The 24,626-nt window shown below is 37.3% G+C and overlaps 1 protein-coding gene and 1 pseudogene across 3 annotated transcripts in view; one reads left to right on the top strand and one right to left on the bottom strand.

The window, feature by feature from the left end:
• Positions 1-10,374: 10,374 nt before the first annotated feature.
• Positions 10,375-24,626, bottom strand: part of LOC103274522 (uncharacterized protein KIAA1841) — a 51,349-nt gene continuing 37,097 nt past the window's right edge. For all 3 annotated transcript variants that reach the window (XM_008071968.2, XM_021719545.1, XM_008071969.2), the window contains 4 exons: positions 15,209-15,354; positions 13,785-13,884; positions 12,062-12,094; positions 10,375-10,543 (listed from right to left, as the gene is read on the bottom strand). In XM_008071968.2, the coding sequence (XP_008070159.2) occupies positions 10,430-10,543; positions 12,062-12,094; positions 13,785-13,884; positions 15,209-15,354 (393 nt within the window). In that variant the 3' untranslated portion in view covers positions 10,375-10,429. The remainder of the gene's footprint in view (positions 10,544-12,061; positions 12,095-13,784; positions 13,885-15,208; positions 15,355-24,626) is intronic.
• Positions 23,470-24,119, top strand: LOC110596862 (annotated as a pseudogene).

Here is a 24,626-nt window from a genome sequence, read left to right as displayed (position 1 = left end):
CTTAACTGTACCCCACAAAACCATAATAAAAAATACTGATTAAAAAAAAAAAAAAAGAAATAATGACTGTAAACTCAAATTTTGTGGGGGGAAAAATCAATTTATAGATCTAGAAACTCAACAAACCTCAAGTATAATAAACAAAAAGAAAACCACACATAGGCACAACATAGTCAAGCTTCTGGAAGACAAGGATAAAAAGAAAACCTTAAAAGCAGTAAGATGAAAAGACATATATTCAGGGGCAATGATATGATCAATAGCTGACTTCTCATCAGAAAAATGGAGGCCAGAAGACATTGAAATGACACATTCAAACTGCTGATAGGAAAAATAATTGTTAAAAAATTCTACTTCAAGCAAACTGTATTTCAAAAACCAAAGTGAAATAAATACTTTTTCAGGCAAATAAAAATGTGAGAATTCACTGTTAGTAGAGCTGTGCTACAGAAAACAATAAAGGAAGTCCTACAGAATCAAAGAAAATGACAGCAGATGGTAGCTTAGATATACAGAAAAAATGGTATGTAGGTAAATATAAGACTAAATGGGTATTTTTTTGGTTCTCTATGTTCTTTAAATGACATACAACTATTTAAAGCAAAAATCATAACACTGTTGGGCTTATAATGTATAGAGATATAGTCTATATGAAAACAACAGCAGAAAGCAGGGGAGTAGGCAAATAGAATTATACTATTTTAAGGTTCTTATATTTTACCTGAAGTAATTATTACTTCAAAATACTTAGCTTTAAGTAGATTATAATAGGTTAAAGACCATTTTGTAAACCTAGAACAACCAAATGCAAAGAAAATATAACTAATAAACCTACCTATAAGATAACTAAAATAATATATTAAAAATTTTTTTTTTTGAGTCAGAGTCTCACTCTATCACCCAGGCTGGAGTGCAGTGGCATGCTCACGGCCACCCCAGCATTGACCTGCTGGGCTCAGGCAATCCTTCTGCCTCAGCCTTCCAACAGCCAGAACTATAGGTGTGTGCTACAACGCCTGGCTAATTTTTGACTTATTGTAGAGACAAGGTCTCACCAGGTTGCCTGGGCTGGTCTCAAACCCACAGGCTCAGACAACCCACTTGCCTCGGCATCCCAAAGTGCTGAGATTACAGGCTGAACCGCCAAGCCTGATCAGGATATGCACTTTCAATGAAAAACATGGATACTAAAATTAAAAGGATAGAAAAGGATATGCCACTCAAACAGTAAACAAAATAAATCTAGAGTGACTATTAATATTAGACAAAACAGACTTCAACAAAAGCAGTTTTACTGCAAAGAGGGGTGTAACATAATGAGAAGAGTCAATACACTATAAATGTATATGTGCCTAATCACAAAGCCCTAAAATACACAAAGCAAAAACTGAAAACCTGGTAGGAAAACACACAAATTAACACAGCTGGAGAGTTCAACACTCCTTTACTAACTGATACAAAGAGTTGTGAGAAAATGAGTACCGTTACAGAAGACTTGTACTAGGCACACAAATCAACCTGATCTAAGTGATATTTATACTTCTCCACCAATGACAGCAGCATTCACATTATTTTTGTGCATATCTGGAATATATCTCAATAAAACTTTAAGGATCAAACCATACAGAGTATGTTTTCTGACTATAATGAAATTAAATTAGAAACCTATAACTAAAAAGTATCTGGAAAATCTGAAAAATTTGGAAATTAAACAACACCCTTCTAAACGACACATAGGTTAAAGAAAACAATCTTATAGTAAACCAAAAAAAATGTATTAAATATAAATAAAAACAAGATATATTAAAATCTGTGGAAAATACTCCAAGTGTTAACTTAACATAGTACTTAGAGTGAAACTAATAGCTTTGAGCTTATACAGTACTTCCCTCTTATCTGCTCTCTATGCTTTGTTACCCATAGTCAATAGTGGTCTGAAAATATTGAGATATTGAGAGAGACCCCCACCAAATTCAACTAACTTTTGTTATAGTATACTGCTATACTCATTCTATTTTATTATTATTATTATTATTATTTGAGTGGGAGTCTCATTCTGTCATCCAGACTGGAGTGCAGTGGCTGCTCCCGGCCACTGCAGCCTCGACCTGCTGGGCTCTGGCAATCCTTCCGCCTCAGCCTTCCGAGTAGCCGGAATTACAGGCGCGCGCTACCACGCCTGGCTGATTTTTGATTTATTGTAGAGATGAGGTCTCGCCAGGTTGCCCAGGTGGGTCTCAAACCCACGGGCTCAGGTAATCCACTCACAGCCTCCCAAAGGCGTGGGATTACAGGCTGAGCCACCGAACCCGGCTCTATTTTATTATTATTGTTGTTAATCTCTTACTGTGTCTAATTTATAAATTAAACTTTATCATAGTATGTACATGTAGGAAAAAACATAGTAAAGGTTGAGAATTGCTAATCTAAAAATCTGAAGTCTAGAATGCTCCAAAATCCAAAAGTTTTGAGCACCAACGTGATACCCCAAGTGAAAAATTCCACATCTGACTTCATATGATGGTCACAGTCAAAACATAGGCACACAACACACAGTTATTCAACATCCTCAAGAGAAAAAATATCTAACTAGCCCCTTTCAGCTGTAATATACCTTTTCCATGCATGCCCAGATTCCTTCACACAAGCACACCCAAAAAGGATAATAAAATGGCATGTGTGCAGGCCAGATGCACCAAAAACAAGTCTCTCATGATGCCCCATATTGGGCCAAGACCTCTGTGTGTTACTCGCTGCTTTTTTTTTTTTTTGCAGAGTCTCTGCTCTGTGGTGGAAAGATATTGTTGAAAATGTCAAGGCTGGGCGTGGTAGCACAAGCCTGTAATCCCAGCACTTTGGGAAGCTGAGGTAAAAGGAATGCCTGAGCAACTTGGCAAGACTTCATCTCTACAATAAATCAAAAAATTAGGCGGGCGAGGTAGCATACACCTATAGTTCTGGCTACTTGGAAGGCTAAGGCAGAAGGATTGCTGGAGCCCAGCAGGTCGATGCTGGGGTGGCCGTGAGCGTGACACTGCACTCCAGTCTGGGTGACGGACTGAGACTCCAATTCAAAAAAAAAAGGAAATGTCAAAAATGCCCTAAGATACCCCTATGGGTAACAGTGATAAGAAAAAGAGAAAGTATTTATGTTTATCTATAGCACAGAAAGTCGAGCTGTTGGAGAAACTAACCAACCATGTAAGGGTAAAACAGATTCCCAACCCACTGGTCTGTGGCCTGTTAGGAACTGGGCCACACAGCAGGAGGTAACCAGTGGCTGAGCAAGCAAAGTTTCATCGGTATTTACAGCCGTCCTTATCACTCACATTTCCACCTAAACTCTGCCTTCTGTCAGATCAGCAGTGGCATTAGATTCTCATAGGAACATGAACCCTATTGTGAACTGTGCATGCAAGGGATCTAGGTTGCATTATCCTTATGAGAATCTAATGTCTGATGATCTGAGGTGAAGCTGAGGTGGTGATGCTAGTGGGGAGTGGCTGCAAATAGAGATTAACGTTAGCAGTGAGGTTTGACTGCACATCCCCCCACCCTCCTGGTCCATGGAAAAACTGTCTTCCATGAAACTAGTCCCTGATGCCAAAAAGGTTGGTGGCTGCTGGTGTAAAACATTTTACAGAAGAGTATGGTGTTGGAATGACCACCATATATAACCTGAAGAAACAAAAGGATAAACTGTTGAAGTTTGTGCTGAAAGCGATGAACAGAATTAACAAAAAATAGAAAAACACTGCATACAGCTAAAAATGAAGATCTTGATTGTGTATTGAAAGAATGAATCTGTCAGCATCAGAGTGAACATATGCCATTTAATGGTATGCTGATCATGAAACAAATAAAGATCTAGCACAATGAACTGAAAATTGAAGGGACCTGTGAATATTCAAAAGGCTGACTGCAGGAAAAGACACATTACATTTTTAAAGATTTGTGGTGATAAAGCATCTATTGACCACAAAGCAGCAAATAAATCCATCAACAAGTTTGCCAAGGTCATTGCTGATGAAAATGTGATGCCAGAACAAGTCTAAAATGCTTGTGAAATATCACTGTTTCCGCACTATTGCCTCAGAAAGCTGATGAGACAGCCCCTACATGAATTAAGAATGCCAAGATCAGAAAAACTATGCTAGAATGTGCTGGTGGTAGGCACATATAAGTTTAAACTGGCTGTGATGGGCAAAAGCTTGTATCCTTGCTGTTTCCAGGGAGTGAATTTCTTCCAGGTCACTCTTATGCTAACAAAAAGGCATGTGTCAATCAGGGACATCTTTTCTGATTGATTTCACAAACATTTGTACCATTGGGTCATGCTCCCTGCGGGGAAGCTGGACTGCATGATGACTGCAAGATTTTGTTATTCTTTGACAATTACTCTGGTCATCCTCCAGCCGAAATACTCATCAAAAATAATGTTTATGAAACTGTCAGGGGAGGGGGGGTAGGATTGGCAGTTGAGGGAAACTGCTAGGGGAGGGAGGGGCATACCTTATCAACAAGGGTACCTGCATGATCAATGTTTATATACCTAACTCTGAATTGTACCCTACATCTCTATAGTAAATAATAATTTAAAATAATGTTTATGCCATCTACTTTTCCTTGAATGTGACTCTATTAAATATTCAGTTATGTGACCAAGGTGTCCTCAGAAATCAACGAAGAGTAAATACAAAAACACTTTCTGGAACAGCATGCTAACAGCAGTGAACAGAGGTGTGGGTGTGGAAGGTTTTCAAAAAGATAAGTTTAGCTGATGAGCTTCTGCAAAGCAAAAGAAGCCATCAAGAGAGCAGGGAGACAGCTCACAGCATGGGAAAAAATATTTGTCAACTGTATATCTGAAAAAAGCCTAACATCTAGGATCAGCAAGGAACTCAAATGAGCCAAAAGGAAAAAAACAAATAGCCCCATTAAAAAGTAGGCAAAAGACATGAATAGACACTTCTCAAAAGAAGATATACGGGCAGCCAACAGACACATGAAAAAGTGCTCAGCCTCACTCATCATCAAAGAAATGCAAATCAAAACCACTCTGAGATACTACCTAACTCCAGTAAGAATGACTATCATTAGTAAAACAAACAACAGATGCTAGCGAGGATGCAGAGAAAACACTGCTGGTGGGAATGCAAACTAGTGCAACCTTTTAGAAGACAGTGTGGCGATTTCTGAAAGAGCTAGAAATTGACCTTGCATATGATCCAACAATCCCCCTATTGGGAATATACCCAGAGGAACTAAAATCATTCTACAAAAAAGATACCTGTATACGCATGTTTGTTGCAGCTCTATTCAAAACAGTAAAAACATGGAGCCAACCACGCTGCCCATCGAAGCTGGACTAGATAAAAAAAAAAAAAACGTGGTACATATACACATTGGAATATTATGCAGTCATAAAGAAGGACAAACATAAGGACTTTGCAGCAACTTGGATGGATTTAGAGTCTATCATATTCAGTGATCTATCACAGAAACAAAGAACAGAGTACCATATGTTCTCATTCATAAGCGGACCTTGAACAATTATCATAATACTATAAGAAAGGGATTGGCAATAGTGCGAAACTGCCAGGGGAGGGGTGGGATTGGCAGTTGAGGAAAACTGCCAGGGGAGGGGGGGCACACCTCATCAACAAGGGTACCTGCATAAGGAACATTTATATACCTAACCCTGAACTGTACCCCACATTTTTAAAATAAAAAAAATTAAAAAAATAAAGGATAAGTTTAGTATGAAAGATGCCATATATACTGTTGTCAATGCTTGGAACACAGTGAGTAAAGACATAGTTGTACATGCCTGGCTAAACCTCTGGCATGTGACTAGGTTCAGTGATGATGATGAACAAGGTGATGCCTGAAGGATTCTGTATGTCACATGAGAAAAAATGATGTCTGGTCTCCTCACATATGCAAAAAGTATGCCTTCAGAGTCCATCAGTAAACTGGAAGAGGTGAATATCAAATAAGTTTTTTAACATCAGTAATTAGGTTTCAGTTATTCATTCATTGACCAAGGTGAGATAGTTGAATGGTTCTAAATCAAGGTGATCATGATAATAGTGGCAATGAAGATGATGTTTTAACACTGCAGAAAAAGTTCCTGTGGATGACGTGGTACAAATGTGTGATGGGCTTATTGAAGGATATAACTGAGCAAGAAATCATGTCAGTTTTTAAAATCAAAACACAACAACAGACTTCTAAGACAAAAACTATTGTTAATTACGCAGATGATTGCGAAGGAAACATTTTAAAAAGCCATCCAGCAAAAGGCCTCCTAATTCCTAGAGGATCCACTTCCTGATCCCTCAACTACTTCTGATGTTTCTTGTCACCTAAATTTTAAAAAGGAATGTACAGAAACCTTTTAATTAACACATAGCATGATAGGTGGAAACTGAAAGCCTGCTGCTATTGTGGCCGTTTAACTGTTAATACAGGTATTCTGGTGATGCTACTGTGCTGCTTAGTTACTTTGTGAAAATAAGTGTATGAAAATGATTGCTTATCAGTTAGCATATGAATTCAGTCATGAATGATGATGATATCAAACAACTACAGATTGTACACATGGGTGACAGATATTATCTGGTGACAGATAATTCAAAGTTTTGTTTCACATACAAAATTATTTAAAATATTGTATAAAATTACCTTCAGGCTATATGTATAATGTATATATGAAACATAAAAGAATTTTATGTCTAGACTGGGGTGCTATCGCCAAGATAGTTCATCATGTATATGCAAATATTTCAAAACAAAAAAAAATCCAAAATCTAAAACATTTCTGGTCCCCATAATTTGATAAAATGCAACACTCATTCCACTATTAAAAACTCAGCAAACTCAATGTAGAAAGGAACTTTCTCAACGGAGAAAGGGTATTTATGAGAAACCAACAATTAACATTACATACTTAATGGTTAAAGACAGAATGCTTTCCCCATAAAATAGCAAACAAGGCAAGGATGTCTGCTCTCTCCCCTTCTATTCAATACCAGGTCCTAATTAGTTCAAAAAGCAAGACAATACAAGTCATGCAGATTGGAATGGAATCTAATAAATGAAAAACAAGTAAGTAAATTTAGCAAGGTCATAGGATACAAGGCTAATATATAAAGATCAACTGTATTTCAATATTACCATCAATGAGAAATTTAAAAAAATTTCATTTATAATAGTATAAAAATACTTAGGAATAAATTAACAAAATACATTCAGCTTCTGTAAACTGAAACTACAAAACATTGTAGAAGACTTAAATAAATGGAGATATTGTGTGTTCATGGTTTGGAAGACTTGACTTTGGGGGAAAAATTCACTCCACATTGATATATGGGTTCAACACAATCCCAATAATAATCCCAGCAAGATATTTATAGAAATATCTACACTGAGGCTGGGCATGATGGCTCACACCTGTAATACTAGCTCTTTGGTAGGTCAAGGCAGAAGGATCCCTTGAAGCTAGAAGTTAAAACCAGCCTGGGCAACATAGTGAAACCCTGTCTTTACAAAAAATAAAAAGATAAAAATTAGTTGAGGGTGGTGGTGTAAACCTGTAGTCCTAGCTACTTGAAAGGCTGAGGCAGGATGACTGCTTGAGCCTAGAAGTTCTAGGCTGCAGTAAGCCGTGATTGTGCCATTGCACTCTAGCCTGGGTGACAGAACTAGACACTGACACATAATCACAAAATTTCCACACTGACTCTAAAATAAAAGGAGATGCAAAGTACCTTGAAAGGCCAAAAAAATTTAAAACAAAAGAACAAGTTTGGAGGACTCATACTACCAGATTTCAAGGCTCACTAAAATCTACAAAAATTAAGACATTGTGGTATAGCTATACTGATATAAAGATAGACATGAGAATCAATGGAAGACAACAAAGAGTTCACAAGTAGTTCCACATGTAAATGGTTAATTGATTTAAACAAAGGTGCCAAGCTAATCCAAGTACCAGTTTTTTCAATAAATGGTGCTGGAACAACTGGCTATGCCTATTGTAAAGAAAAGGAAGCTTGACCATTAAGTCATACAATATACAAAAATTATCCTGGATGAGATCACATACTTAAAAAATACATGAAAATATAAAAGCCAAAATTATACAGTTTCTAAGAGAAAACAGCACAAAATCTTTAGAGAGGCAAAGATTTCTTAGCTATTAAAAAAACACAGAAGAAGAAACTAGAAAATTAGAGTTCATAAAATTAAAGAACTTTGCTCTTCAAAAGACACCATTAAGAAAATTAAAAGGCAAGTCACAACCTGGGGGGAAATATTTGTAAAACATATGACAAAAGACTTGTATCTAAAGTATACATTAAAAAAACTTACAATTCAAAACTAAGGCAAATGATCCAATAAAAATGAGCAGAGATTTCAACAAACACCTCACAAAAAAAGATGTACAAATGGCCAAGAAAGCACATGAAAAGATGCTTAACACTATATACCCACTAAAATGGCTAAGATTAAAAAGACTGATAATACAAGTACTGCTATGAATGTGCAATAATAACTGGAACTCTGATACCTTGCTGGCAGAGATGCAAAACAGTTACTTTGCAAAACAATTTAAGAATTTCTTAAAGAGAAAAACATACATTTACCATATGACCCAACAATCTACTCCTAAGTATTTATCCCCTGAAATGAAAACATTTGTCCACATAGACTTGTACACATATGTTGTACATACAGATGTGTACACAGACTTATATATACACACACATACTTATATACATATGTACATGTTATTCATAACAGCCAATGAGTAGAAACAACCCAAATGTCCATGAAATTGTGAATGGATAAACAAATGATGGTATAAACATAAATGGAATATTACTCTGCTGTAAAAAGGAAAAACTAATACCTGCAACAATATGGATGAATCTCAGAACATCATACTAAGTGAAAGAAGCCCAGAGCAAAATACAATTCATAATTCCATTCATATGAAATCTTAGAAAAGGTAAACTACAGTGATAAAACACAAATTAATGGTTGCCTCCTAGTAGAAGGGGTGAAAGAAACTGAATATGAAGGAACACAAGGAAACTTTTTGGAACCATGTTCTAGATTTTGATTTTGGTAGTGGTTACAAATTCATCAGTGAGTACACTTAAAATGAATGAATTTTAATACAAGTATATACCTCAATCAAACTGCTGAAAAAAACCCAACACAACGAAGTAGCACTTTCTCCTTGACTAATTAAGACTGGATGACAACTGCTAAAAAACTATTTTTTTCATTAGAGGATTCAGTATGTTAAGAAAAACTATGTAAGCTGGGCTCGGTGGCTCAGCCTGTGATCCCGCGCTTTGGGAGGCCGAGGTGAATGATTGCCTGAGCCCGAGAGTTCGAGACCCATCTGGGCAACTTGGTGAGACCTCATCTTCACAATAAATCAAAAAATTAGCTGGGCGTGGTAGCGCGTGCCTGTAGTTCCAGCTACCTGGAAGGTTGAGGCGGAAGGATCGCCGGAGCCTAGCAGGTCAAGGCTGCAGTGGCCGGGAGCGGCCACTGCACTGCAGTCTGGGGGACAGAGTGAGACTCCAACTCAAAAAAAAAGAAAAACTATGTAAACTTGGAGGGAAGACACAATGGAAGACTGTTTAAAAGGCCCACCCAAGAATTATTTAATTCTCTAAGACAGTGTCCTTGTGTCTGACTGCTATCTACTACTGATTAAAGTCCAGATGCTATGAAGTTACATGTTAACTTGCAGATTTTTATGTCTAATAGAAATACAAATGATTTCTGTCTAGTAGAAAAGATAGCCCCCAAAGTTATGGGTTTATGGCCTTGTAGGACATTAATCAGTTTTAAACTTAACTTGCAATCTTCTTTTAACATTCTTTTTTCAAATGTCAATAAATAATTGCATCTTCAAAGGCTCTTTGAACCAATTTTCTCTGCTGTTTCTTAGAACAAATGAGTTGAAGAATTTTGAAACAAGTTAATTTTATAGTTGTATAATAATACTTTTAGTTTTTTTTTAAAAAACCCATATTTTGATGAGTTATTTAATGGTTCATTTGAGTATCACTCCAAATCATTTCAGGCACACATCTTAGATCACATTGCATCTGATGTGAGTCACATATTTTGAGAACACATTAGGTTATGCCTTAAGTGAAAACCTGGAGGATTATTTCTCAGTACACTGCGCTTTCTTTATAAGTATCCTGTATTGATGCCAAAGTTAGGGAATCTTGACGGTACCTCCTTCACTTATTTTCTTCCTATTTTGTAAACTACCATGTAGACATACAGAACATGTAGATATATAAAGCATGCAAATATATAAAGCATTAAAGATATAAAGCATTAAAGGCTCCAGAATGCAATCCCTTCATAAACAATGAGAGCTGATTTTAACTTAGAAAACAATACTTTGTTTCTTGGATACTTCTTCTTCATCTCCAACTTCATCTTCAGTGACCTCAGATCCAGTGGTGTATTCTTCTTCTTCTGAAAATAATGACTGTTGTTTCTAAATTTAAAAAAAAACACATTTATTAAAAATGTAATATCACATCTCTAATGAATTCTTTCAAACACATTTGTCCAAATTTATTTTGGTTGAATGGGTGAAATAAGAGCTCATAAAATGACCACTCCCTAGCAAAACATCTATGAAATGAGTATAACAATTTCTACATTCAAGACAGGATTACATTAAATTATTTTTTATTTATTTCCTTCATAGAACCTAGTGCAGTGATGGGCACAAAATAGGTAATCAGTATTTGTTGAATTGTACCTCTACCATTCAAATGTATGTTCCTTGATATTAAGATTAAGTTACAGGTTGGGCTTGGTGGCTCAGCCTATAATTCCAGTACTTCGAGAGGCCGAGGTGTGTGGATTGCCTGAGCCCGTGGGTTCGAGACCAGTCTGGGCAACTTAGCGAGACCTTGTCTCTACAATAAATAAAAATTAGCCGGATGTGGTAATGCACACCTGTACCTCTGGCTACTTGGAAGGCTGAGGCAAAAGGATCGCCGGAGCCCAGCAGGTTAACACTGGGGTGGCCATGAGTATACCACTGCACTTCAGCCTGGGCGACAGAGTGAGACTTCACTTAAAAAAAAAAAAAGATTAAATTATAATACAAAAATGGCCAATATTAATTTTTTTTAATATCAATATTTTTTATTATAATATTGTGGGGTACAGTTAAGGGTTAGGTATACAAATATGCTTCGTTCAGGCACCCTTGTTGATAAGAGGTGTCTCCCCATCCCCAGACAGATATTTACTACCGTTAATCCCATCTCCCTTCCTTTCCCCTCCCATAGTTTCCCACCACTGTCAGTCATTTTCTTATAGTAAAAATGGCCAATATTAAAGTCATCTCACTAAAAAGCTCATGTGTCCATTCTCTGGGTGAATGTGGCCCAAGCTTACTTGGCCATATCTGCATTCATTTCCTTAATCTATTAGCCCTCCTGTCTGTCATCACTAATTCCAATTCCTTTCCATGCATGTGAATACTGATAGCAGATGGCATAGTAATGGCAAACAGATTAAAAAAAAAAAAAAATCAACCAAACAACCAAATAATTCAAACTTAATAATTTTTTTGCTTTGTTCGATGTTCTAAATGTGAATTAAAATGACTTTAAAAAGTCTTTTAGGCTATTGCTTTGTTAAACTCTGGTATATCCATGTGGCTCTTTGAGCTATGGCCACCATGTTTCTTGGCTCTGGCCTCCTCTTCTACCTTGGACAGGTGAATCTTCTCTCTCTCTCTAACTTACATTCTAAATAAACTCTGCTTGAAAAAAAAAGGTCTTTTAACCATACCTATATATTATGCAGCCAGATAATGGAGTATGTATCTATCTTAAACAATCTAATGGCATTTTCAGTAAGTGCAAAATTGAAGACGCTAAAGAGGAAGATATACTAAAATGTATAAAATAAGATACTGATAAGATTCTATTAAATTAACCTTTGATTTAGGAAGAAAGAGATCCATGAAAGTCAAATATAATTGCTCACTCACCAGTTGCAGAGTCCAGTTTTTCAGTGACAAGAACTATAAGACAGAATAAGAAATTAATAAAGCTGCATCACTTGGATGGATTTAGAGTCTATTATCACAGACACAAAGAACTGAGTATCACATGTTCTTGCTCATAAGCAGGCCCTGAACATTTACCATAATGCTATAAGGAAGGGATTGGCGTAGCCAGAAATTGCTAGGGGATGGGGGGAGAAGGGGAAGGCACATAACATCAATGAGAGTACCCGATCTCAAACCAGGGGAAGCAAAGGGAGGCCCAACTTTACCTGTATGAATACCACTTGTATACCTAGTCCTGAATAGTATCCCACATCTTTAAAATTAAAAAAAAAAAAAAGCTGAATCTATCCAGATTGCAGCTCTTTATTTTCATATGGATATTGTAGAAGACCTGAAATAAGTTACAAGTATAGTTCCCTTCCAGGTTGAAACATGATTTAAAACTCAGGCCAAAAGCGATATATTGTAGTCTTTAATATTCTCTGTTAGAAAAGGATGGATGCTTAAAAAAAAGGACACCTTTCCAGTATCATTTGCAAAGGACAAGCCAATCATATGTAAAGACAGTATAATTTTAGTTATTTAAAAACTATTTCAATCACTTTAAAAATATTTATATTTTATTATGAATTAAGGAAGCAGATTATATATGGACATTAAGAAATCTAAATTGAGGCCTGGGCGTGGTGGCTCACGCCTATAATCCCAGCACTTTGGGAGGCCAAAGAGTAAGGACTGTCTGAGCCCATGGGTTTGAGATCAGCCTGAGCAACTTGGTAAGACCTCATCTCTACAATAAATTAAAAAAATTAGCTGGGCATGGTGGTGCATGCTTGTAGTTCCAGCTACTTGGAAGACAGAGGCCGAAGGATCACCTGAGCACAGCAGATAGAGGCTGCAGTGACCATGAACTTGCCATTGCACTCCAGTCTGGGCAACAGAGTGAGACTCCAACAAGAAAAGAAAGGAAGGAAAGAAGGAAGGAATCTAATTTGCTAACATATAATTTATAAACAAATGTTAATGATTGAATATTTGTATAGCTGTTTGGAGTTTATAAAGTACTTTGTGTGGAATATTTCACTTTCTCAAGTAAATCCTTCCTCAATCAACAGAAAGAAAATTCACAAGCAAACAGATTCCCTAGACCTTTAGTAACAAAGTCAAAAGAATCAAAAGGAGTCAAATAAGTTAAAGCTTTCTGATTATCTTAAAAATATTTCAGTTTTGAAGCTTTTGAAAAAATAAAACACATTCTTGACTATAATAAAAAAATTTCATAACAAAAAATGTTTATAAATGAAGGTACAAAATATCCATTCATACTATTTTCATTCTTCAAGTCATTATTTGTCCATAATAAAACTCTACCTGGGGTAGGGTGGCACACCTCATCAACAAGGGTAACTGCACAATGAATATTTATATATCTAACCCTGAATTGTACCTCACAGTTTTAAAAGAAAACTCTAAAGACCATGTTACATTTTTTTCTCTGAATTTAAATCTATCAGCTAGCTATTCATTCTCTGAGGGCAAGAAATGCTTCCTATAACCCTTATAGTCCTATTAACTCAGCATAATAGCTTGTTATGTATGATTAGGTAGTCAGTCCAATTTAAATTTAAACTGACTGGGTTCCTATCAAAGACTATCATTAATTATTTATATAAGTAAAGAATAAGTGAAATAAACTACTTACAGCATTGAGCTCTCCAGTTTTGGGGCCCCATGGTGTATTTGGCTCCAGTAAAACATCACATTCCAGGCCCTTTTCATCACAGGGACCAACTCCAATATCACTTGAAAGAAAAAGACATTTTTATGGAGAAGTGTTCACTTTCTTAATTTAAATGTGAATTATACCTTTTTATTGCAAATATTTTATAAATCATTCAAGAAACACAGTACAACTCTCAAGTAGAAGGATGCCACCTTAACATTTATACCTTTTTTTTTTTTTTGAGAGTCTCACTCTGTCGTCCAGGCTGGAGTACAGTACACGCTCATGGAGACCCCAGCGTTGACCTGCTGGGCTCAGGCGGTTCTTCTGCCTTAGCCCTTCAAGTAGCTGGAACTACAGGTGTGCGCTACACCATGCCTATAATTTTTTATATATTGTAGAGACGAGGTCTCACCAAGTTGCCCAGGCTGGTATTAAAACCCTGGGCTCAGTCAATCCTCTCCCCTCAGCCTCCCAAAGTGCCAGGATTACAGGCTTGAGCCATCGCGCCTGGCCACTTTTACCTTTCTTAATTCATTGAATGCAGTTGTCCCAACATTTCTGGCTTCAGAGACCAGTTTCAAGGAAGACAATTTTTCCATGGACTAGATTGGGGGTGGGGGATCATCAGGCATTAGATTCTATTAAGGAGTGTGCAACCTAAATCCTTTGTATGCGCAATTCACAATAGGGGACATGCTCCTATGAGAATTTAATGCTGCTGCTAATTTGTCAGGAGGCAGAGTTCTACCCACCCACTGCTCACCTCCTGCTGTGTGGCCCAGTTCTTAACAGGCCATGGACCAGTACTGGTCCATGTCCTGGAGCTTGGGGACTCCTGATCTAGTGAGTTCCCTAGCAAAAGTCACCCCATAAAAGGAGCATCATTGGCTGCTATGGAATGGAATGAGCTGTTATGTATGACTGGTACTGTTTTGAGGACAGCCTCTTTTAAAGGGTCCTCCAGCCCCCAACCTAACAAGCAACTGCAAAATGATGGAAGTGACTTTGAAAATTACTTAATTCAAGGAGTTAAAACTTATGGAAAGATTAACTCAACCATCGAGTTTTTTCTAGTTGTGTCAATCAAGCATTTAAGAAGAATTTATGCAATCTTGAGGAAAAATACCACAACATTCCCCAAAACGGAATTTAAGGTCATAAACTTTTTACTCACCAAGGACATTCTTCATTAATTTTTCCTCCCCTTGGACCGCCAATATTTTTAAGTGTTTTGACTATTAAATATCTGCTTGCTCCTATTGTAAGCTAACATATAATTTAAGTTAAGCTTTCCAAAATAATGTAAACTATTTGAGGACTGACATTACTGATTTGGGGGATTCTGAAATGGAAATTGCTGAATAAAGCTACAATACAGTATTGTTTTCTTTCCCCCTCACCTAACTGTATCTTTTGAAAAAGGTACAACAATGACATCTTTGTGCTTGAGCAGATCATCCAGTATTCTAGTAGTTGGACAGGACAGCAAATCTCCACCTTCACCTTGATCACGAAGTGCAACCATGTGGTCCCTCACTTTACAGCCCTGTTAGGTAAAACACACTAGATTAAAGGTTGGTTCACTATAGAAACACTCCTTTAAAGATCATTGTATATTTTTGTTCTTCTTGGCCTAGTTGTATCATCACATGAATACTTTACAACATTTTCTCTAGAAAAAATTTTCTTCATACAGAAAAGAGATTAAATCATAAATGTACAGGTTAATAAATACCCCCAAATATCCACATGTCCACAATCCACATTAGGATTTGAATACTGCCAACACTCCCGAAGTCCCCATGGGCCTATTCCCAATCATAACTGCCTATCTCCTCTCAAAAGGTAACTTCTACCCTGATTTTTATGGAAATTATTTCCTTGCTTTTCTTTGTCCTTTTGCCATTAAGGATGCATCCCTAGACACTATCATTTAGTTTTGTCTCACTTTTTTTGCTCAGTGTCATTATGATTCAACCATGTTACCACATGTAACAATAAAATTTTCTTTAATGTACAGGTTTCATTGTATGAATATACACCATTTGTTTACCACTTCTACAGCTGATGGATGGGTTGTTTCCAGTTTGGGGCTATTACACATACAATGCAATATCTAAATGTGTAATTAGATATTTAGTATGTGTAAATACTTTGAGTTAGAGTGAATTCAATTTTTTCCCCCATATGGATACCTCACTGTCCCAGTACCTCTTATTGGAAAGTCCATCCTTTACTCACTGCTATGAACATTCATTTACACATTTCCTGGTACACAAGGGCTCATGCGTTCCAAATTATATTACCACCAATAGTATATGAGAATTCTCATTCCTCCACACCCAGATTTACACTTAGTCAGACATTTTAATTTTAGTCAATCTGGTGAGTGCATATTGGTATTCATTGTAGTTTTGACTTGTATTTCCCAAGTTACAAACGAGGTTGTCCTTTTCACGATAATAGAAGAACTGAGTGTTTTCTTTTGTGAGGTACTCATTGCCTATCCTTTTAAAATTGATTTTCGGGCATTTTAAATATTCATATATTAATAATATGAATCTTTTATGGATATATGTGTTATTAATATCCCATCCCATCTGAAAGTTTGTCTCTCCAGTTTCAAGTTACTTAATGTAGCTGATGTTTTTGAACTTATCAATCTCTTCCTTTATGGTATTACCTTTTAAAAACTTTTTATTAGTTTTCCTTTCACATATAGTCCTTTTTTGGTAAATACTTTGAGTTAGAGTGCAATTCAATTGTTTTCCCCCATATGGATACCTCACTGTCCCAGCACCTCTTACTAGAAAGTTCATCCTTTATCCACTGCTCTCTAAAGTCACTTCTGTCATAGTCAAGTATCCTAGCTGCTCTATTTTTGAGTATTCTACTCTCCTTCTATTGGTCCATTTGTCAAATCTTTGCCAGTATCACATTGTCTGAGTCACCTCAGCTCTATAATAAATTCCGATATATGACAGAGCAAGTCCTTCTACTTAGGTCTTTTTTGAGAGTATCTTGGCTAAACTTGGCCCTTTGAGTTTCCATTTAAATTTTAGAATCAGCTTAGCAAAGTTCCCAATAAAAATCTGTTGGGATTTTAATTGAGATTGCACTGATCTATACAGGTCAGTTTAGGAAACAGTCACATCTTTGCAATATTGAGTCTTCCAATCTGAACATGGTACAACATTTTTTAGTTTTATTTTCTCTCAATAATGTTTTATGTACAGAGTTCTTATACTTATTTTGTTGTATTACTAGGCACTTGATATTTTTGAGGCCACTGGATAATGTTTCTTTTTATAAATTTCATCTTCTCACCTTGCTAGATTATAGAAATACCATTGGTTTTTGTTAGTTATTTTTAATAAGTCAATCTTCCTAAATTCTTGTTATTTGTAATAATTTTATCTAGTTTTTTCTGGAATTTTCTATGTACAACAATATTATCTACAATTTATTAGTCTTGTTCTTTCTTTTTAATATTTATGCCTTTTATTTATTTATTTATTTATTTATTTATTTTTTGAGTTGGAGTCTCACTCTGTCGCCCAGACTGGAGTGCAGTGGCCACTCCCGGCCACCGCAGCCTTGACCTGCTGGGCTCCAGCGATTCTTCCGCCTCAGCCTTCCGAGTAGCCAGAATTACAGGCGTGCGCTACCACGCCCGGCTAATTTTTTGATTTTATTGTAGAGATGAGGTCTCGCCTGCCCAGGCGGGTCTTGAACCCGCGGGCTCAGGCAATCCACTCACCTCAGCCTCCCAAAGGCGCGGGATTACACGCTGAGCCACTGAGCCCGGCTGCCTTTTATTTCTTTTTCTTGAATGAATCTACTTTCCAGGACCACCAGTTCAATTTGAATAGAAGTATGGTGACAATGGGCATCTTTACTGTGTTTCCAATCTCAAAACAAAAGTTTTTCTACATTTCACTATTAAGTGTAATAGGATAGCTATAAGTTTTAAATTAGCTATCCTTTATTGGATTACAGCATTTTCCTTTTATTTCTATATTGGGTAAAAATTGTGTTTTCATTTTTAACCTTGGAAGGAGTTTTAAAAATGCTTTTTCAGAACCTATGGAAGTGAGTTTTTCCTTTCATCTGCTATCATGACAAGTTACAATATCTATTGTTAGACTAACTTTGCATCTTAAAATGAATACAATTTAGCTGTAATAAATTTTTTAATATATTGCTAGATTTAGATGGCTAATATATTATTTGTAAATTTTACACTCATGTTCATGAGTGACAGTGGCCTTTAATTTTCCTTTTCTATATTTCCCATGTCAGGTTTTCATATCAGACAAGCTTCATAAAATGACAAGAAATGTACTTTTTTCATTCCCTGGAAGAGTTTGTCTAAATTTGACATTATTTCTTTCTTAAACAGCTGGCAGGATTTGCTGGTGTGAACAACCAGACTCCGAATTTTCTTTTTTTTTTTTTTCCCTGTTTGTTTTTTGAGTTGGAGTTTCACTCTGTCGCCTAGGTTGGAGTGCAGTGGCACACTCACGGCCACCCCAGCGTTGAGCTGCTGGGTGCTGGCGATCCTTCCGCCTCAGTCTTCCAAGTAGCCAGAACTACAGGCACGCGCTACTGTACCCAGCTAATTTTGGATTTATTGTAGAGATGAGGTCTTGCCAAGTTGCCCGGCTGGTCTCAAACCCATGGGCACAGACAATCCACTTGCCTCAGCCTACCAAAGTGCTGGGATTACAGGCTGAGCCACCGAGCCCATCTCAGACTTAAGAGTTTTTTTAATGGAAAAAAATATTTTTCAATGATTCAATTTCTTTAAGAGTTATAGGGCTATTTAAATTTCTTCTTGTGTCAGTTTTGGCAAGATTTTTTTCCCCCTCAAAATTGTCCAATTTGTCTACATTTTCAATGATACTGGCATAAAGTAGTATATAATATTACCTTATCATTTTGGTGTCTGCATGATCTGTACAAACTTTGTTCACATTCCTGGTAATGGTATACAAATACAATTGTATCTTTTCTCTTTTTTCTTAGTCTTATTGATATAGGTTTATCAGATTTTATTTTTTTAATTTATTTTATTTTATAGATGTGGGGTACAAGTGAGGACTAACTACGTAAATAGTTGCATACAGGTGAGGTTTGGCCTTCTAACTGGTCTTCACTCCCCTTGGTAGTGGATTAGTTAGTTGCCCTTTGTGTTGTCATATGCCCCCTACCATCCTTTTTTGCTCCCTTAGCAGTGCCTAGTGATTGCCAGTCCCTCCCTTGTGCTAGTACTGACGTGACTAATGTTCAGGGCCAATTGATGAGTGAAAACGTGTGGCATTCAGTCCTTTGTTTCTGTGATATTTCACTTAGTATTATGGTCTCCAACTTCATCCAATTTGCTGCAAAGCCCATGATTTTATTCTTCTTTATGGCTGTGTAATACTTCATCATGTATATGTACTACATTTTCCTTATCCAGTTCACTTTCAATGTGTTGGCTCCGTATTTTTGCTATTGTGAATAGTGTAGCAATAAACATGTGTTTGCAGGTATCTTTTTTGTAGAATGATTTATGTTCCTTCAGGTATATTCCCAGGAGGGAGATTGCTAGATTGTGTGGAAGGCCAATTTTTAGTTCTTTCAGGAGTTGCCACACTGTTTTCCATAGAGGTTGAACTAGCCTCCTCTCCCACCAACAATATAGCAGCATTTCCCTTTTCTCTGTACCTGCGCCAGCGTCTGTTGTCTTTTGACTTATTAATGATAGCCATCCTTACGAGAGTTAGGTGGTAACTCATTGTAGTTTTGATTTGCATTTCTCTGATGATTAGTGAGGCTGAGCAATTTTTCATGTGTCTGTTGGCTACCTGCATGTTTTCTTTTCAGAAGTGCCTGTTCATATCCTTTGCCCACTTTTTAATTGGGTTGATTTATCCTTTCACGTTGTTTGAAATTCTTGTAATCTTGGGTGTTAGGCCTTTGTCAGATACATAATTTGCAAATATTTTTTCCCAATTCTGTGGGTTGTTTTTTTACTTTCTTGATGTCTTCTTTTGCTGTGTAAAAGTTTTTCAGTCTGATGAGGTCCTGTTTGTCCTATTAGCTTTTATGGCATTCACTTTTGGGGACTTGGTGATGAATTTGTTGCCTATGCCGGTGTTCATAAGGGTGTTTTCTATGTTTGCCTCTAGAATTATTATAGTTTGAGGTTTTATGTTTAGGTCTTTGATCCATTTTGAGTTGATTTTTGTATATGGTGTTAGGTAGGGATCCAGTTTCATTCTTCTATGTGTGGTCAGCCAGCTTTCCCAGCAATGTTTGCTAAATATGGTCTCCTTTCCCCATTGTTAGTTATTGGTGACTTTGTTGAAGATGATTTGGTTGAGAATCCAAGTTTTTGCTTCTGGAATCTCTGTCCTGTTCCATTGGTTCCATATATACCTATTCCTGTCCCAATACTAGGCTGTTCTGGTAGCCTTGTAATAAAGTATAAAGTGTAAAGTGTGATATTTTCTGTTTTGTTCCTTTTGCTGAGCATTTTGGCTATTTGTGCTCCTTTTTGTTTCCATATGCATTTCTGTATTGTTGTTTCCAGGTCTGAGAAAAATGATGTTAGTAATTTGATGGGTTATTGCATTGAACCTGCAGATTGCCTTGGGTAGGATGGACATCTTGACAATACTGATCCTTCTAATCCAAGAGCACTGAATGTTTTTCCATTTGTTTGTGTCATGTTTGATTTCTTTGAGAAGTGTTTTGTAGTTCTTGTCTTAAAGGTCTTTTACTGCTCTAGTTAGGAGGATGCCAAGGTATTTCACTTTTTTTTTGTGGCTATTATGTATGGGATTGGGCTTTTTATTTGGTTCTCTGCCTGCTTGTTGCTGGTATAAAGAAATGCAACTGTCTTTTGAATACTGATTTTATAATGAGACTTTACCAAAATTGTTTATCAGTGCAAGGAGGCTTTTGACAGACTCCCTAGGGTTTTCAAGGTATAGAATCATATTTCCACAAAGAGAGAGAGCTTAACTTCCTCTTTTTCTACTTGGATATCCCTGATTTCCTTCTTTTGCCTGATTGTGCTTGCTAGGACTTTCAGCACTATGTTGAACAGGAGGGGTGCGAGTGGGCGTCTTTGTCTTGTTCCCGCTCTTAGGGGGAATGCTACTGCCCATTGGGCAAAAGGCTGGCTGTGGGCTTATCACAGATGGTTCTTACTATTTTTAGTATTGTTCCTTCTACGCCTAGGTGTTCAAGGGTTTTTATCAAGAAGGAATGCTGGATTTTGTCAAATGTTTTTTCTGCTTCTAATGATATAATTATGCGGTTCTTGGCTTTACATCTGTTAGGGTGCTAAATTATGTGTATAGTCTTGCAAATGTAGAACCAGTTCTGCATTCCAGGAATGAAGCCCACCTGGTCATAGTGGATGATCCTTGAGATGTGTTGTTGAATCCAACTTGCTAGAATCTTGTTGGAAATTTTTGTGGCAATATTCATCAAGGACACTGGCCTGTAATTCTCTTCCCTTGTTAGGTCATTGCCAGGTTTGGATATCAGTATGATGTTGGATTCATAAAACGAGTTGGGGAAAATTCCATTGTTCTCAATTGCCTGAAATACTTTCAATAAGATTGGTATCGGCTCCTCCTTGTATGTCTTGTAAAATTCAGTACAAGAAAGACAACTGGTCCAGGGAATTTTTTTGGTGGGGAGATTTTTTTTAGACTGAGTTGATTTTCTGGATTGTTACTGGTCTGTTTAAAACTTCAATTTTTTCTTGTTTCAACCCCCCCCCTTGGGAGGGTTGTCTGATGTCAGAAAGTCCTCCATTTCCCTTAGGTTTTCGAGTTTATTTGCATACAGATATTCATAGTAATCTTTGATAATCTTTTGAATTTTTTCAGGGTCACTTGTGACTTCTCCTTTTGCATTTTTTTTTTTGTTTTTTAAGTTGGAATCTCACTCTGTCACCCACTGGAGTGCAGTAGCTGCTACCGGCCATCACAGCCTCGACCTGCTGGGCTCTAGCGATCCTTCCGCGTCAGCCTTTCAAGTAGCTGGAACTACAGGCACGTGCTATCACGCCTGGCTAATTTTTGATTTACTGTAGAGATGAGATCTCACCAGGTTGCTCAGGTGGGTTGCGAACCTGCGGGCTCAGGCAATCCACTCACCTCAGCCTTCCAAAGCGCTGGGATTACAGGCTGAGCCACCAAGCTCGGCTTCCTTTTGCATTTCTAATTGTTTATTTGGACTCTCTCTCTCTTCTTTTTAGTCAGTCTGGTCAGGGGTTCATCAATCTTATTTATCCTGATTCTTTAATCAGGTTTTTGTCTTTTTGATCCTTTCTATGATATTTTAATCTTCTGTATCCTGCAACTATGATTTGATCTTGGTGACCTCGATTCTTCCGCTGAAGTTATAATTGTGATGATCTTTCTTTAGGTGTGACATTAGGCTGTTCATTTGTGATCTTTCTGTTTTCTTGATGTATGCATGCAATTCTATAAATTTTCCTCTCAGGGCATCCCAGAGATTCTAATAAGATGTGTCTTTGTTTTTATTTGTTTCTAGAAATCTTTTTATTTCTGTCTTAATCTCTGTGTTGACCCACAAGTTGTTCAGCAGCATGTTAGTGTCCATGTCTTTGTGTATTTTGGGGGGATCTTGTTGGTGGCAATATTTATTTTTAGTCCACTGTGATCTGAGAAGATACATGGTATTATTTTGATCTTTTGAAATTTGTTCACACTTGATTTATGTGAGAATATGATTGATCTTAGAGTATATTCCATGTTCTGATGAGTAGAATGTATACTCTTTAGATGCTGGGTCAAGTGTTCTACAGACGTTTGTTAAATCCATTTGATCAAGCATTGAGTTAAGGTTAGATCTCCTTGTTGGTTTTTTGCCTTGGTGGTCTATCTAAAGTTGTTATTTGGGGCATTTAGATCTCCAACTATGATTGTATGAGAGTCAACGTCCTCTCTTAGTTCACTTAGAAGTTGTTTAATAAAACCTGGTGCTCCTGTGCTGGGTGCGTACATGTTTAAGATGGATATTTCTTACTGGTGGGTTAAATCTTTTGTCATTATGTAGTGTCCTTCTGTGTCCTTTTTAACTTTTGATGGTTTGAAGTCTGCTTTGTCTGATATCAGAATAGCTACACCTGCTCTCTTCTGTTTTTCTGAAAGATCATTTTCTAGTCCCTAGTTTTGAGTCTGTGGGTGTCCTTTGCAGTGAGATGAGTTCCCTGGAGGCAGCAGACTGTTGGATCATGCTTCTTTATCCAGTTTGCCACTCTATGTCTCTCACTGGCACATTTAATCCATTCACATTCAGATTGATTACTGAAACGAGTTTACCCTGTCATACAGCTCTTAGGAGGTTGCTTTAGTTCCTTTTTACTTTTGTATTTATATATGTGTGTATTTTCATTTTTGTGAGTGTTCTGTAATCTCTGTTAACTTTGCTTGCCTGTACTTTTGTGATGGGAATGACCTTTCTTTTTTCCCCTGTGTTTAACACCTTAAGTGTCTCCTGAAGGGCTGTTCTGGAGGCAGCATATTCTCTTAGGGATTGGATGTCTGGGAAGGATTTTAATTCTCCATCATTGATGAAACTTAGCTTGGCAGGGTATAAAATTCTTGGCTAGAATTTATTATCTTTATGAATGTTAAAAATTGAACTCCATCTGTGTGTGAGGCAAGCAGAGCCAGAGCCGCGAGCAGAGGCTGAAGTTGGGACCTGACAAGACAGCCTGGCTGCCCTGCAGGATCATCAAGGAAACCCAGCATTTGCTGGTAGAACCAGTTCCTGGCATTAAAGCAGGACGAGATGAGAGCAGAGGCTGAAGTTGGGACCTGACAAGACAGCCCGGCTGCCCTGCAGGATCATCAAGGAAACCCAGCATTTGCTGGTAGAACCAGTTCCTGGCATTAAAGCAGGACGAGATGAGAACAATGCTTATTTTCATATGGTCATTCTGGCCCCCACGATTCTCCCTTTGAGGGAGAGACTTTTAAACTTGAACTATTCCTTCCCAAATACCCAATGGTAGCCCCTAAAGTATGTTTTATGACCAAAATCTACCATCCTAATTTAGACAAGTTGGGAAGAATATATTTAGATATTTTGAAAGGTAAGTGGTCCCCGGTACCGTAGATCCATACAGTCCTGCTCACGATCCAGGCTTTGTTAAGTGCTCCCAACCCAGACAACCTACTAGCAAATGATGTTGCAGAGCAGTGGAAGAACAATGAGGCCTAAGCCATAAAAACAACTAGAGCATGGACTAGGCTATATGCCATGAATGATATTTAAATCCATCTGATCATCAAGTGCACGTCACTTCTCCTATTCTGTCAAGACTTCTTCCTTTTTTTGTTTGCATTTAATTGACACAGTCTTAGAAACATTCAGAATAAAAGCCCAGATATCTCCAGTCCTTTAGTGATTAAATGGACATTAGCAAATCTCTGACTGGTTCTGATTCACTGTTGTAAGCACAAGCAGAGGCTAATAGTGTCATCTGGAATGTCATGAAGTGTGTAAAAGCGGTGGCCTCTGAGTTTGTTCACTGCCCCATCATGGTTTAAGTATGAATCTCTGTGAATGAAAGTAACTGTAAGGTTAGCTGCATGGGGGTGGGTGTTTTTATTTTATTTTTTTGAGGGGGAGGTAGTTTTAATTTTATGGGCTCCTTTCTACCTTTTTATGGTGATCTAATTGCATTAGTTGAAAGCAGCTAAACAGTTCTTTAGAATATGCTTTCTAGCCAGGCTTGGTGGCTCAGCCTGTAATCCCGCGCCTTTGGGAGGCTGAGGTGAG

Source organism: Carlito syrichta, unplaced genomic scaffold (assembly GCF_000164805.1).
Source record: "Carlito syrichta isolate Samal-C Ts95f unplaced genomic scaffold, Tarsius_syrichta-2.0.1 Scaffold314795, whole genome shotgun sequence".
In the NCBI taxonomy this organism is placed as follows: Eukaryota; Metazoa; Chordata; class Mammalia; order Primates; family Tarsiidae; genus Carlito; species Carlito syrichta.
This window is presented reverse-complemented; position numbering and strand designations above follow the sequence as displayed.